This window comes from Clupea harengus, chromosome 20 (assembly GCF_900700415.2).
Source record: "Clupea harengus chromosome 20, Ch_v2.0.2, whole genome shotgun sequence".
Classification (NCBI taxonomy): domain Eukaryota; kingdom Metazoa; phylum Chordata; class Actinopteri; order Clupeiformes; family Clupeidae; genus Clupea; species Clupea harengus.
The window spans coordinates 19,720,142-19,735,865 of NC_045171.1; the positions used below are offsets into that span (position 1 = coordinate 19,720,142).

General features: G+C 45.0%; 1 protein-coding gene across 4 annotated transcripts; it reads right to left on the reverse strand.

Annotated features, from left to right (window-relative positions):
• Positions 1 to 942: 942 nt before the first annotated feature.
• Positions 943 to 13,763, reverse strand: pcdh10b (protocadherin 10b). 4 transcript variants are annotated; one of them, XM_031587294.2, is made up of 5 exons: positions 10,766 to 13,763; positions 9,586 to 9,644; positions 8,972 to 9,096; positions 3,632 to 3,789; positions 943 to 2,414 (listed from the first exon to the last, which is right to left on the reverse strand). In XM_031587294.2, exons 1-5 carry the CDS (start codon positions 13,145 to 13,147, stop codon positions 2,361 to 2,363), a joined length of 2,778 nt encoding a protein of 925 aa, XP_031443154.1. In that variant the 5' UTR covers positions 13,148 to 13,763; the 3' UTR covers positions 943 to 2,360. The 4 variants fall into 4 exon arrangements, with proteins under 4 accessions (XP_031443154.1, XP_031443155.1, XP_012689366.1 ...); XM_031587295.2 differs by having other exon boundaries at positions 8,972 to 9,078; positions 10,766 to 13,762; XM_012833912.3 differs by having other exon boundaries at positions 3,412 to 3,789; positions 8,972 to 9,078; positions 10,598 to 13,762.
• Positions 13,764 to 15,724: the final 1,961 nt, after the last annotated feature.

Here is a 15,724-nt window from a genome sequence, read left to right on the forward strand (position 1 = left end):
AAAAGCGCTGGTTTGTGAAGAAGCCTCACATGGACTGAGGTCACAGATCATTTATTTCATTTTCCGGAATTGAGATATTATCGCTGCGCTTCTCAGCCAGTGTCCTACATCAGGATTAATTATTTCTCTTCACTGCAGTTCTATTCGTATAAAAAAAAAATGTCTTTGCTTTGTATTAGTGCAATGGGGAAAAATATATTGTATTTTGTTCCACTTTGTTTGACGCTAAAATGCAATTATGATGATTAAGGGACAACCGGTCATTGGAATGTTGCAAGAGCTCTCTTTTTTTAGGCGCGGCCTCGTGTGAGGTAGCACAGCTCCGAGATCAAACAGAGTAGCTGCGAGAAATGTAAGATGGAATAATTACACTTGTGCCTGTTTTCCAGTCTTCCAACCAACGCAAATGGGGCTTTAGAGGAGAAGTGATAAAAGCAAAGAGAGTTTAAACGCCATCAATTCAATAACAATGTCCCCTTGTCCTCTTTCTCTCACTTTCTCTGCTCCTCCAAAAGGGATATTTTTAGGCTTGTCGAAGATATGTGAACATGAACATATTTTCTCCAGGGAGAGATATCACAGTGTTTGATGGAGGCATTTATCTCTTGTAATGGACTACAAAAAGGGTGAAATAAATATAAAATTTCATTTTGTATAATACATTTCCTGTCCAATGTTCTGTGGGTGTAACTTGGTCCGGGACTATTCTAGGTAATAATTAATAGTACCGGTAGAGAAGTGTTTTCAAATAGTTTACATGTACCTTTGATTTCTCAATTGGACTATTAAGAGACAAATTGTAGAATGACACAAATTGACACAAAATACACAGACACATGCAAACGCACTCAACACACACACACTTGAAGAGTGAGTGTGTGTGAGAGACAGAGAGAGAGTGAGGGAGAGTACATTGAAATAAAACACAAGAGGAACTCACAGTTGTTGCTTGTCAGTTTATTGGTCACCTCTTTATATTTAGGTGTGCCTGCATGTGTGTGTGTGTGTGTGTGTGTGTTTATGTGTTATACTGTATAATCCTCTCATATTTGGCCTCTGGTTAAAAAATGGCGCGTTTTTTTGGCTACATTAACACAGAATTACAATGAATTCAAATCTAAAGTCTTACTTTCCTTTTTATTTATAGACATAAATCTCAATATCCAAAAAAGTGGAAAAAGGAGAGTCCTTTCTGAAATGATGAAAACGTGTTGTCAAGATAAGGCTTGCTGTCCAACTGAGCACCCCTGTAATGTTTGTCATCTAAGCACTTGCTTCTGAGCAGCCAAGACTACACTGGTAAAACATAGTGTTCGGATACCACACCTTCTGAGAGAAAAAGTTTAGATATATATATAGATAGATTTATATATATATAGATTTGTATTTATTTTGAAGCTTTTAAAATAGTACAGTAAACACTTTTTTCACACGTGATATAAACTACTGGATGTATCTGAGAGGTGAGTGGTAGGCCGATAGAGTCTTGGCCCACTATGCTGAACACAAAAACAGAACCACCCTCCCGCAAAAGAAAAAATGAAATTGAAATAAAAATAAAATAAAAACCGCCCCAAAATAATCTCCTGATCACAGAACTCCTGACCATCTGTTGTATTTTTTTTTCTTCTTTTGTTTTTTATAAAGCTGGAATAGACGTGGAGAAACACCTGACCACACACACACACACACACACACACACACACACGCACACAGGCGCATATACGCACACATACGCACACACAGAGTAGAAAACAGTCAAGTCTAAAAGAGTGATATTGCATTTTGTAATGCACAAAGAATTCTCCTGTACAGTTGGCTTCTCGGTGTGTATACAAACATCTAAAGGGCTCAGTGAATATTTCCGTTTTTCCACAACATAGTCTCTTTTTTTCCCCTACCCTCCTTCTTGTCTTCACAAACTTTCCTTTTGTTTGTTTTTTTTAGTTTATTTGTTTGTTCATTTGTTTGTTCTTTTAAAGATGTACAGTAGCGCTGTAAACAGGCACACACGGATGACGCGAGAGGAACAGCTCCGCTCTCGTTCGTCTCCTCCTCCTCCTCCTCCTCCTCCTCCTCCTCCACCTCCTCCATTCTCATCTGTCCGTTCCATGTTCTTAACTCCTTCTCTCAGTCCGGCTGAGATCCAACCCATGAGAGTGTGTATCTTGGCCATTTGCCTCCATTTGAGTCTCTCTTTCTCCTTGTCCGCCCTTTGATCCAGTGTCTGCGTGAGCAGTCCATGGGCGCAGGCAGCAAGATGGACGGCTAAGGGAACGGAGTTGAAAAAAAATATCTTGATGCTCTTCCTCGTCGGTTGTGACTGATTGTGCACAAAAAAAAAAGAAATGAAAAGACACTCATGCGGTCTCTGGTATGTCCACACGAAAAGAGCTAGCATATCCTTTTCCGCGCTGCAGGAAGGAAACACAGACACACACACAAACACACATTATGTTAGGTTTGCTTCTGTTGAAAATTATGCACAAAAAAAAAAAATCACACGCTAGGTTTTGTCCTCTCACATACACATCCATATACACCCGTGTGAAAGCAGCAGACACCAGGAGAAGATCAACAGTACTGTCATAACAGCTAGTGATTCAACATAGCAGTAACAAATAATATGCTGCCATTTAACACACTGTAAATACCGTGGAAGCTGAGCATATACAACATCAATACCTGCCATATTGTTAAATAATCACAGTAACCAGCAAGGCACACCATGTTCAACAGAAAGCAGTCTTATATAGCTAATAAAGTGTCCTTAATCTGTGAAATAGATACCCTGTTTTCTAAATCTATTGGCTAAACATCATCCCAGGAGTAGGGTTACATATCACGACTGTGAACTCCATCTTTGGCTATTCACTGAACAAAATACATTTTAACATTAGTCGTGTTACCATCGCATACTCTTCAGACATAACATTTTCTTCATAATTGTTCACAGAGAGGTTATGCCCCTACGCGACACCACAACAATCTCTAAGTCTCTCTGCATTCATAAAATCGCAAAGCATCACCACAGCAGCTGTCACAATTCATCACGAAACACGAGCACAGCTTTCCCACATGACACACAGCAAAGGCCCAAAGTGGATTGGAGAAAAGAAGCAGTGGAAAGGTGTGAAGGCATAGGAGGTAAGCATGAGACGCTGGACAGATGGAGGGATGATGGATGATCATAGAGCTAGTGTAAATGTAGTGTAAGGGAAGTCATAGAGAGGAAAAGGCACTTCGAGGTATTAGATCTAGAAGATTGGGGTGGGCAGGAGAGGGGGGGCTAGCGTTAGCATTAGCGTTTGAGAGGTTGGATTGTCCCTCCCCCTGTCATCTTGTCATTGGGTCAGATCGGATCGGATCAGAGAGGTGACTGGCTGGGATGGCTGTCCCCTGAATACTCACTCATATAGGCAGGTTTGTAAGGCGCACGCGAGTTAGACAGAAGTGCATCTAACTCTCTCCGGTCTATGGTGCCATGATGGTGGAGGTTGTGTTGGTTGTACTGGTGGTTGTTTTGGTGGTGGCTGTGGTTGTGGTTGTGGTGGAGGTGGTTGTGGAGGGACGTCTCTTTGCCAAAGGTGGAGAATGACTTATCCCCCGGCTGTGCCTCGCTCTCAAATACCTCAGTGTCGGGCACGGAGTCCATGCCTGGCACGTGAAGGTTGCTACGGTAATCAGCGCCCTGGCGACTGTCCGTGGGCACGAAGGTGGGCATCCAGCATCGGTCCGAGTGGCCCAGTGCTTTACACTCTTCTGTGCAGTTCGAGAAGAGGTCAGCGCCTACACACAAACACACAATGGGAGATAAGAGAACATCAGAAGAGGTCAGTGCCTACACACACACACACACACAGTGGGAGATAAGAGAACATCAGAAGCTGTTGTGTGTGTTTGCATACTGTATGTACAGTATCTGTCTGAGTGTGTGTGTGATAACCTTATGTATAGACATACTAATATACAAATACACATTATATAAAACTGTTTCAAGTGTATTAATTCATATATTGTCTTTGTTAGGGCGGCATGGCTGTTAAAACAAGGTATTGCAGAGTGAATTATAGATATTATGCTTTACATTTACAGTTTCACTTCCATGCATACATCCATCCATACATCTATGTTTCTTCTAAGCACACACACATTGAGTTAGTGGAAGTTCAGAAAAGTCTCATCAGGACTCATTCTTTAACGCATAGCAGACAGCTGGAAAGTTGGCAATGACAAACTTGAGAGCCACACAGAAATAAGTCAGGACTAAATATGACATTAATGACTTAATTTGAAAACTATTAAAAACCCTGGGCGTGATACGGGCTAAATGAGTTTCGTTCGGCCAAATCTAATCACCGTGACAACTGGGTTTTGCTCCTGTCCTTCCCGTTATTGTCAGAAAAAAAATGGAGGGAGAGAGACTCCACAAAATGTGTAATAACTATGATCAAAGCACGTATGGAGGATGAGGACACACACACAGCCCCGTACACACACACACACACACACACACACACACACACACACACACACACACACATACACACGGGGCTCAGTATGAGAAGTCAAATCTCTAATTCCTCCTAGCGGGGTCCTCTCTTTCTCCTTGTGAGATCAAAGGAAGACAGTGTGATGAGGCAGGCCAGTAGATAAACCCTACTCCCCCTCTCTCTTTTCTCCTCTCTCCTCTCCTCCACTGAGCTCTGTGATAGAGGGATAGAGAGGTCGTATCCCCCCCCCCCCCCCGCACACCCTCACCGACACAAGAATGAAGGATTCGCAAAGAAAAGAATCAAACAAAAGGGTCTGACATAAACTCTGAAGACAGTGCCAAGAGAACTCGGCTGGAAATTCAAATCCACCTCGGTTTCTATCTCTGCTAACTCTTGGTGGATGATCAACGAAGTAGGGGGGGGCGGGGGGGGGGAAGAGAAAAGAAAATCAGGAAAATTATCAAAAAGATCAAAGGAGGGAAAAAAACGTCTCTGGTGATTCTTAATATGCAAAAATTATCCGAGCTAAAACCTTTCGCATCCAAAGGCAACGAGTTGGGAATGAATTGGGCTCTATTTTTATGAAATGGCTAAAGAACAAATGCAAGTCACATGAGCCCTCCTCCTCCTTCTCGTCCTCCACAGTAAAGAGAACTTAAAATGGAGGCCTTCTGTGAGTCAGGGATCCCGTTAGACATGTTTAAGTGGTGGAAAAGTCTCACTGCAGGGTCCCAGCATGGATAATTGGAGTTGCCAAGAGAGAGGAGGAGAAGGGAGGGATAGAGGGAGAGAGAAATAGTGAAATAGACAAAGATGGCAGCTTCACCATTAGCCCACCTCCATATATCTCTGTCTGAATTATTCTGTAATTAAAACCCTATGGGATTAGTGGAATCATGGATTAGAACCAGCACCTTGCAACACAAAAAATATTTGTGTATACTGTATATGTTAACATGCATGTGTGTGAGTGCTTGTTTGTGTTTGTATATGTATATGTTTGTGTGTGTGTGTTTGAGAGAGAGAGAGAGAGAGAGTGTGTATGTGTGTGTGTGTGTGTGTGTGTGTGTGTGTGTGTGTGTGTGTGTGTGTGTGTGTGTGTGTGTGTGTGTGTGTGTGTGTGTGTGTGTGTGTGTGTGTGTGTGTGTGTGTGTGTGTGTGTGTGTGTGAGTGCATGAGTGATAGGTGTTGTGAGGTAAAATGGCCGAACGGTGGTTTGAGCTGGGAGTGAACAGAGAGCTAATCCTCAGACTGCACGACCTCACACACAGCCCTTTGACCAGGTCAGCAAGGGAGGAATTTGAGCTGCTCCTCCAAAGAGGATTAACATGGTACAACATGCTAACAAACCCCCCGAAAAACACACAGCATATTTCGACAAGTGTCCAAAAACAGTGTATTAGCCCCTAATCCGCCGAGGAATCTGAAGTTGTTTTCTCCGGACTGTTTGCAGAAATGCTTCTTATTCATCCAAAATAAGTCTTCAAGCAGTCAACATGTTTGTAGAAGGGCTTAGGCCACACCCTCCAAAAAAATCTCCATGGTGCCTTTAAATTAAGAGGGGATATTAGTTTGTGTGTGTGTGTGTCTGTGTGTGTGTCTGTGTGTGTGTGTGTGTGTGTGTGCATGCAAGTCCTTGTAAGACAGAGACAGCGATCGAAAGAAAGAGATAGACAGACAGCTAGACTGGCAGACAAAGATAGTGAAAAGGGATAAGAAAGTAAGAAAGAGAGAGAGAGAGGCCCATTGGTGCAGACATGGCAGGCACATCTGAGGCCAGGGGTAAGAGAGAGCACGATATTTCGAGAGCACTGCCACCAAAGGCCGGTCCAAAATGTCCAAACACATAATCACACGGAGACATCTCAATATTCCCTGACATTTGATGAAATTAAATATGCCTGGGGTCGCCCCGAGCGACATTTGGAGGACTGAAAAAAGGGGTGGGATATTGCAAAGGTTATCTCTTGGGGAAGATCTGGATCAAAGTCAATATCAAATAGAAAAGGTATTAATTCCTGAGAGTGACACGTAGAAGAGCTGGTGTGTATCTGTGCCACCAGCTTCCACAAGGCTTAGCAAAACTGTAGACTAAACGTACCACGGCTTATTCTCTTATCCAAACAAAGAAAACAAGGTCAAGAGACAGGAGGGGAGCTAGAGACTGAGAGGTGTATGTGGGGGGTAAGATTGAAGTGCAGATGGAAGGAGAAAGAGAGATGTTTTGTGAACTCACTGACCCCCCCATCTTTCCCCAACAGCCTCTCCTGTTTGAGCTTCTGCTCTGAGCGGGGTTACTGTAAACTGGGGTCTGATAATAACCTTCATTTGCTAATTGGTATGCAGAGGTCTCGAAATAAATTACTGATCAGCGAGCTGTTACCGTGGTGATAACGTGAACAGAAGCCTAAATGAGGGATTTACTGCGACATGGCAGGCTGCTGGAGAAGGAATGAGGGGAGGGGTAGGAGAGAGAGTCTGACAGAAAACGAGAGAGAGGGGAAAGAGCGGGGATAAAAAACGTAAGGTACTAGTCTGCTTTGAAGATCCCAGTCCATATCCTAAGATAGAATATCCACAACATCAGGATGCTTGATGCAAACAGAATCACCGTCCTCTTACAACATTACATTATCAAAAAATGAAATTATCTTCCTGCCTAACAGCAGATAATAGTGTACTTTTGAGGAGGAAGTAATCACAAACAAGATCTCAGCCGCTGTTTTTACCCTTAGAGGATATTAAAAAGCTGGTATTGAGCGCTGACACCGTTGACCTCCATCTTAAACGCTATGGTAATAACGGAAGAGGAGAGTATCTCTGCGGAGCTAAATCCTGGCAGACCGGGTTGAGCTCCAGCATTTAGCCAAATGAAGTTTCCCAGAAAATGCATTCAGGAGTGAAGAGTGAGAGGGAGAGTGAGTCATGTTTGGAGCTTGGGGTGGAGTAATAGAGAAAAATCAGAACACAAACAAATTGATGGGTTGAGGAAGCCGGCTAAATAAATAAATTCAGTGGGGTAAGCTGATCACTTCCAAATCTCCCATTAATTCTCACAATGTTGCCACTCCCAAACACGAATCAAACACAACGCAAGCTGCTCGTTCAATTAACCTAATCAAACAGAACGCCGTGTGATGCGAAATGAATCCAGACAGAAAATAAGCACGAACAAGGACCTAGCCCTGTGTTGCACAAACACAAGAGAAAAAATGCAACAATGACGGAAACCACCACGAGAAAACAGCCCGAGGACAACACAGCCCCACTTCAAAAACAGACAGATGGACTCCTAGAGAGAAAAAAAAAAAAATAAGTGTAGTGTAATATTCTCATATTTTACAGTGCCGGGATGGACAATATGGTCGTCTGCGGGCCTGAGCGTCCAACTGAATGCATATGGCATATGGCGTGCCAAGATAGCGGTCGAGGGCATATGCTCACCAAAGGCAAATTAATGTTAATAAGATGCATCTATTTGGTTGGTGTTTATTTGTACACTGCGTTGTCATGATTACATGACACAAGAGCCCCTCCACCGTAGCATTCATGTTCCGTGTCACCTCACAACAAAGAGGCGTTTGTGCCCTGTATGTTACTGGTCAGCCAAAAAGAAAAATATAGAAAGAAAGAAAGGGATGGCGGGTACGTTTCAAATCACACGATCAAATACATTCATAGCCAAGGGCTTTGCATTTCTCTGAAGAAGGCTGCGCGGGGTTACTTAGGTGGCCAGATAAAAGACTGGAATGTCGTGAGACCGGGAAGGGCAGAGCAACCCCCGGGCGCAAGGAGGCGGGAGGACGGGCGGAGTTGGTGGGTGAAAGCGGTTGGGGGAGAGCGCTTGTTGAATGAATCGCTTGTTTGTTTGCGACGCAACCTATTTGGTCCCGTTCCCACACCGTCAATGACGGGCTAGCCCTGTCCTGTTCTAAATTCCGTCACGTCGCTTGAGTGGGTTACCAAAGGGACCAATGGGACGGTCCAGAGCCCTCATTAACACAGATTATTTACAAACAACCGGATTAAAATGAGAGAAAGTGCCATTGTCCTGTACGAGCATCCCATGAAAGATACAAATAATTATACATAATTTCTTTCCAGTGAGAATGAAAAAGTAAGGGGACAATTTCAGGATAAAATACGACGTTTACATTGTATGACAGCTTCACAAAGTTTTTCAATTGCTAATATTTGGTGGGAATGTATTGTTTTTTCAAGTGAACTGCAGTCAAACTCGATTATGTTAGTGAACAGCTGCACTCTAAAGACCTGAAAGTCGCTGTCCATTCAGCACCACAGGCCAAGCGAGTTGTGCGAGCCAGCAAGAGCAGTGACTGGTCTACCGAGGTGAACGCCTAAGGCCTTAATTCACTTGAAATCACTACAACCCGGCCACGAAAATCCTCTTTCTCTGCGTTGTCAGATGAACCGCTCATTGTCGATAAAAGAAGAGAATAGGCTGGAAAACTCACCGGAAGTGTGTCCTCGATGCGTAGCGTCGTGGTCACTATCTCCCTGCTCGCTGTCCCCGTGGCCACTGTCTTTTGAGCTCACGATATCCGCCTCCTGGAAGGCCGAGCTGAGAGATACGGAGAGTCTGGATTAGAACAGAAAACTCAATTGCCCATGAAGTATTTCATAAAGGTGCAAAATGATTCAATTCAGAGTGTATGAAACAGATAGACAGTCACGGCAAGGATGGGGGGAAACGAGCATGACCGCATTGCAATATTGTTCTGTTTAGAAAGGAATCCCCCGACACATTTTAGCTCATTCAAATAATCGCGGACTGATTTGCAGCTGAAAGAGCAGAGTGAATCGATTATTTCTAAAACCGCGAATAACTTCAGACTTTGCAGAGAGATGGGTGGCTGGTAAGAGTTGCTGACTATGCTGCGGTGAGTGAAAAATATATTTAAATTCGCTTACATAACCACCAGTTTCTCCAGTGAGCCATGAAACGGCCACCCCGCAGTTCACATGTGCAACACCCATTTAATGTTGGATAAACGAAATAAATGTTAATGCGCTCGCGAGACATCCTCGTAGACACCTGGCGAGGCTCCAGGTGCGCTCGGTCTCTCACCTGTTCACACGCCTCGGTCTGTCCACCAGGTAGCTGAGCTCCGCACGCTGGTGTTTGGTCTGAAACGAAAAGGGCAGTATTTTCACAACACTAATACTGGCAAATAGAACAACAACAACAACAACAACAATAATAATAATAATATTAATAATAACCACAATAATAACAATAATGATATATTTGTAATTCATCATAATTGGGTATATTCTATGATGAGTTTGTTTACAATTTTTCCTCGAATATGTTTCCCTCACACATAGCCCTGCCCAGAGACATTGCGGTTTAAGAAAGCCAATAAGCGCAGCACTTATTTAGCTCAGCTCAACTATAGATGGGCCTTTGTTCTACTGTGACTCTGCAGGGCCGTGCCTGGCATGCTTAATGAAGACTCAGGGTTGAAGGACCTGGCCCAAGACCTGTTCTGCAGCCGTGGAGCCAAAGCCGTCTTTTTTTCTCTACTCCATCTTAATCACTCAACTCTTTTTACTTTTTTTTGCAACAAACAACATCTCCGGAATCTATTTAGAAATGAGAGTGCATGCACTGTATGTTTGTATGTGTGCGTGCGTGCGTGCGTGCGTGCTCGCGCGTGTGTGTGTGTGTGTGTGTGTGTGCTGTCTGTCAGTGTGCCAGCAACGCGTAATCAACCTGTTTCTGTTGGCATTTTAAAGCTTCCTGATGCATAACGAAAGCATGTGTTCTCAGGATTATTTTACAGCTACTTATTTCACGGGGGTTGAAGGAAATTGCACCGCATATGTTGAATAGTGATTCTGAGTTAAATCCAGATAATGTATATGCCAAATGTTATGGCATGACTAATATATCAGATTTATTACATTCAATAATCACACTTCAAAAGTAATCTTCACCATAACCATGACAAATTTAACTAAGACTAGCGCCCAAGCTTTACCAAATTTTACGTTTTTACCTGACAATAATATCGAGCATGCTGTGTATGTACTGGGTAGTTTGAATGAGGTTTTGAGCCTTTATAGAGCGCCCTTACCTCATTTGATAAGATGCTGCCGTTGGATATGATGTCAGGCTGCGGCTGGTCAGTGTACCCTGTTACTATCGCTCCGCACGGGTTGTGTTCAGTGTCGGCGCTCCGTGACGGACTACAGGCCTTGAGGAACATGAGGTCGGTTTTGGCAGACTCCGGTGTCAGACATACCTGGTAGCAATAGTTCTGGCTTTGGTGGAGCGAGCCGAAGCTCCCGGATTCTTCCACGGGAACCTGCGACGCGCTTGCGACGCTGACGGCCGCGTTGGTGGCTGCACTGGCGTGCGCGCTCTGCACCAGCATGATGTCCGACTTGCTCAGTTTTTTTTTCTTCCGAGCGGCCCGCGCCTGCCTGCCGCAGCAGCACGAGCTGCAGCCCAGGAAGCAACAGTCGCCGGACAGGCACGAGTTGTAGATATTGAGCTTCTTGTCCTTCTGACAGCGTACTGCAAGCACGATCATGGCGAGGAGGAAGATGAAGGAAACGGAGCCCAGAGCGATGATGAGGATAAGAGTCAGGTCCAGACTGGTTTCTTTCGCTTTGGCCGTACCGCTCCGGTCCCCATTGTGGCCCTCCACCACGCTATCCACCAGCGTCACCATCACACTGGCGCTGGAGGACAGAGGTGGCTGACCGTGGTCCCTAACCTCGATCAACAGGTCATACAGCTGCTGGGGGTCCCGCTTGGCAGACACTCTGCGTGCAGTCCTTAGTTCTCCGGTCCGCCAGTCCATACGGAACATGCCGTTTTCATTGCCCCTCTGGATGCTGTAAGACAGCCGTGCGTTTTCTCCATCATCTCCATCCATGGCGACGATGCGAGCGACTAGGTATCCTGGCTCGGCTGAGCGGGGTAGAGGCTCTCTGGCCGTACCGTTTTTGCCCAGTGGTGCAATTACAGAGGGGGCATTGTCGTTCTGGTCCACTATAATCACATTTACTGTGGCGTTTGAGGAGAGCTCGGGGATACCATTGTCTGTTGCCTGGACTGTAAAACTAAAGTCTTTGAGCTGCTCATAATCGAATGACCTGAGGGCGTAAAGAGCTCCGCTCTCGTTGTTGATTGACACGTAGGTTTTGACCGACATACCCTGTATGTCACACTCCAGTATGGAGTAATTTAAATGCGCATTTCGACCAATATCAGGGTCTATTGCGTTCACTGCGTGAATGTAAGCACCGGGAACATTATTTTCAGTTACATACACATCATAAATGGGCTGCGTAAACGCTGGCGCATTGTCATTTTCATCAGAAACTTGAAGTTTAATCGATTTACTTGTGGCAAGAGACGGAGAGCCTTTATCTCTGGCCACTACCGTTACGGTGTAGGTATCTACGCTCTCTCTGTTCAACGGGCCATCCGTGACAATAGTGTAATAGTTCCTAAACGAGGTTTTGAGCTTAAATGGCACTTCGCCCAGGATCTCTACATGAGTCTGTCCGTTTTCCTCGGAGTCCTTGTCCGTGACGCTGAGCAGCGCAATTACTGTTCCCGGAGTAGCATTCTCGCTAACGGACTCCGTGACTGTGCTGAAGGTGATCTCAGGCGCATTGTCATTCAGATCTGTCACTTGCACCAGAACTTTGCAGTGCGCAGGCACGGCGTTTGGTCCCATATCCTTTGCTTGTACATAGATCTGGTACAGACTGCTCTCCTCGAAATCCACATCCCCGCGCACTTCTATCCTCCCTGTGCGTGGGTCTATATCGAATAGCTCCTTAACCCTGCTGGAGATGTGATTGCTGAAAGAATACACAACTTCTCCGTTCATTCCCTCATCGACGTCAGTTGCGTTAAGCTGAATAACCAGCGTTCCCACTGGCGCGTTTTCGGCCAGGCTAACCGAATACACGGGTTGATCAAACACCGGAACATTGTCGTTGGAGTCTAGTACTTTCACTACCAGCAGCGCTGTGCCAGTCCGAGGGGGCTGGCCACCATCCACTGCGGTCAGCACGTACCTGTGAACTGCCTGCTGCTCCCGATCCAAAGGTTTTTCCAGCACCAGCTCAGCGAATTTATTCCCATCGGTCTGCGTCTGTACGTCCAGGTAAAAATAGTTGTTTGTGGTTATGTCGTAGGTGCGTAATGCGTTACTGCCAACGTCCGGGTCGAAGGCAGTCTCCAGCGGGAAGCGGGTGCCCGGGGTTGCACTCTCGGAGATCTCCACGGTGATGTCGGTCTCCGGGAATTCAGGAGGATTGTCGTTAATGTCCAAGACCTCGATCTCGATGCGGAAGAGTTCGAGTGGGTTCTCGAGAAACACCTCAAGGTGGAGGAGGCAGGTGGCACTCTGTTTACAAATGCGCTCCCGGTCAATCTTCTCATTGACGTAAAGCACACCGGTTTCCAGGTTTACCTCCAGGTAAGGAGTCCGCGAGCTGGGCACAGTCTGAAACCTGCGAGCCGCGAGTTTCGTGAGGTCTAAGCTCAAGTCCTCCGCGATATTCCCAATGAACGTTCCGTGCTCCCCCTCCTCCGGTACCGAGTAACGTATCTGAGAGACAACGCCATTCGCAAGACACAGCAGAAGCAGAAACACAATCATCTCCAAACCAACAAGTGCACTTGAAAAAAATCTATTCCAAAACTCCCATCACCAGCTCCAAGAGTTAAGGCGCAGCTGCTTAAGGCTTGTGGAAAAGAGGTGGAAATCTTTTTTCCATGTACACTAGTGCTGTCTGCAGAAAACCATTCTGCCTCTGTGATGTCCACTGCTGATCGGATCCCCAGAGCGTTTTCTCCCTGCGCAGCCGAGTTCAGCAAAACAAGCTTTTGCTTCAGGAGAAACGTGACATTCTGGTACAAACGCACAAAAGCAAAAATCCATTCATTGTATAGACTCGATGCAACGTTTTGAAAGTGTCATAATCCCTACTTCTAACGAACAATTAAATATTAGCTGTTGTCTGACTTCTTTGCTCTACTGATGTTATCTGGACTGTCCCAGTTTCTTTGGCGCTCCGGTGGTCTCCGCTCGCACAGGACTGAAGGTCCGACGCTCGGCTAGTTGGTTTTGCCGCAGCCCACTTTCTGCGCCAGCCAATGCCATGCGCTGACTCCCGCAGATTTGACGTTTCATTGGTGATCTGGGACGCCAATTACAACTCTGCCAGAAGATCCGCCCCTGCCAGTGGCTGCAGGATTTCAACCCATTGAATTGAATAGCTGATGAGTAGCAGAGAAAGAGAGCAATACGAGAACAACAAGGTGAAGAAGTTGGGCATAATAAGCTCTAACATTTACTTGCGACGCTACTGTAAAATTTGAAATCACTAGAACTTTCAAACGAATATTAGATGCATGTGTCTCTATATCATCAAGGTTAAAACGGCGTCAATGTTGCCTTTATAACAAACAACGTAATCATTCAATGGCTCATTTAGGTGATTTTGTTATTGATTTTACTTCTATATCAATGCCCTTGAAGGTGGGCTTAGTTTGAAGGTAGAAATATATAAGCCATAGAATAGCCAACACTGCCAGTTCACATAAAGTATTTCATTGCAATTATAATAAGGGAAAGACACGAGTTGCTATTCAAACTAAGTAGCCTAACGTTATATCTAATAGTAAACCACTCACTGACGGGTATGAAACACGTCTTTATTATTATGGCAGTCATAGCTTTGACATTACTTGGACCAATGCATCGCTAGGAGAGTCGTCTTTTCTGAACAGCAACAGAATAGTCGAACGCGTTGACAACATATTTGCATATTCATATAGACTATGCTAAACCTGTCGCCGTGAACTGTCCGTACATTTCCGTCCGTGTATGCTTCGTACATGTCCGCCACTGCTGTACTGTTTGTTCAATGTATGTCCACGGGCTTTTGTGTGCGTGTTATATTTAGACTGCTTTCTGCCGACAGCTACATCCACTTGCTTTCGAGGCTGAGGTGGTTCTTACTGCCCCGGAACCTCTCCAAATCGCTGCGACGCACCAGCAAACTACTTTCTTCAACCCCGTCATGCACAGGCTACATGCGCCTCCCAGTGACCAAAGTTATATAGAAGGTAATGTCCTGTTCAAGTGTCCAAGGCCTAAAAGACCGTGTGTGTGCATGTTAGTGTTTGTGTTTGAGTGTGTGTGTGTGTGTGTGTGTGTGTGTGTGTGTGTAGTAGGCAAGTATGGAGGAATTCGTTTTAGGTAATGCGCGTTTTCAGTTTAGTCGAAGGGTCGAAGAGTCGAAGAGGTCGAATTGTTCACCTGATGTTTACAGTGGTTCAGAAAATGTCTTTCCCCTACTTACCATCTCTTATTAGGCTGCACAACTCTGTCTACAGACTAATTTAATTGCTGCTCAGTAAGCCAAACAAGCCAAAACCCCAAACTCACGTCCACCACAGTAGATTCTGGGAACACATTCAAATATAAGCATTCCGAGAGCCTACCAAGACACCATGGTGTTCACATCGACCTGGAAATGTCTGCGGAGTTGAAACGTTCGCCATCAGTGCACGTAGACAGGCAGTGATATGAGACGACAAGACTAGAGGACCGAGAGAACGCGAGCTCCCCCCAGCGGTGCTTACCGGCACCGCTCTGCTCTCCATTCTAAAACGCCCCAAAGTAATGAGAGATGAAAACCACTGACCGCTAAAGCAACGTACATTCAGTGCCAGAACAAACCTTAATAGGTGCCACAAAAGTGTAAACATAAATCGACCCCAAAGAGGATATTTCTGAAATGAAATTCAGTTGAGGCAATGGGTCTCACATTATGCACTTTCAGTGATTATCCTCCAGAAGAACCAGCACGCATATCTACAAATACATTTAGATGACCGGAAAGCTGATTGAAATTAAAAATAAGATGGTGATCATGCCTTCCATATATGCTGGAAGGTGCATGAGGCGAGATGCATCTACCCTTTAGAAGACCTGTTCTGTTTTTCATGTAACCTGAAAATCTGTTAGGCCCACATATTTGTATACAGTATATTATCAGAGTGTGGGTTAAGATGCAAATGTAAGGTGGAGACTGATAGACAAAAACACACAATGGTTAACACTTCACTTATCCTCTTTATTTCAGATGCTGGCCACCTCTAATGCTTCTCCCAGGTTCTCTTCCTTGGCTTGAAGAGGTTTAAGACCGACGGATGAACAGTAGGCTTT

Bases quoted from the DNA above. Each gene is read 5' to 3' on its own strand.
- pcdh10b (XM_012833912.3), bottom strand. From the start codon at position 13,147: ATGATTGTGTTTCTGCTTCTGCTGTGTCTTGCGAATGGCGTTGTCTCT. The intron at 9,079-9,585 runs GTGAGAGACCGA...CGTATCTCTCAG, and splicing joins AGACCGAGGCGTGTGAACAG to CTCGGCCTTCCAGGAGGCGG. The intron at 3,790-8,971 runs GTGAGTTTTCCA...GTTTGTGTGTAG, and splicing joins GCATCGAGGACACACTTCCG to GCGCTGACCTCTTCTCGAAC.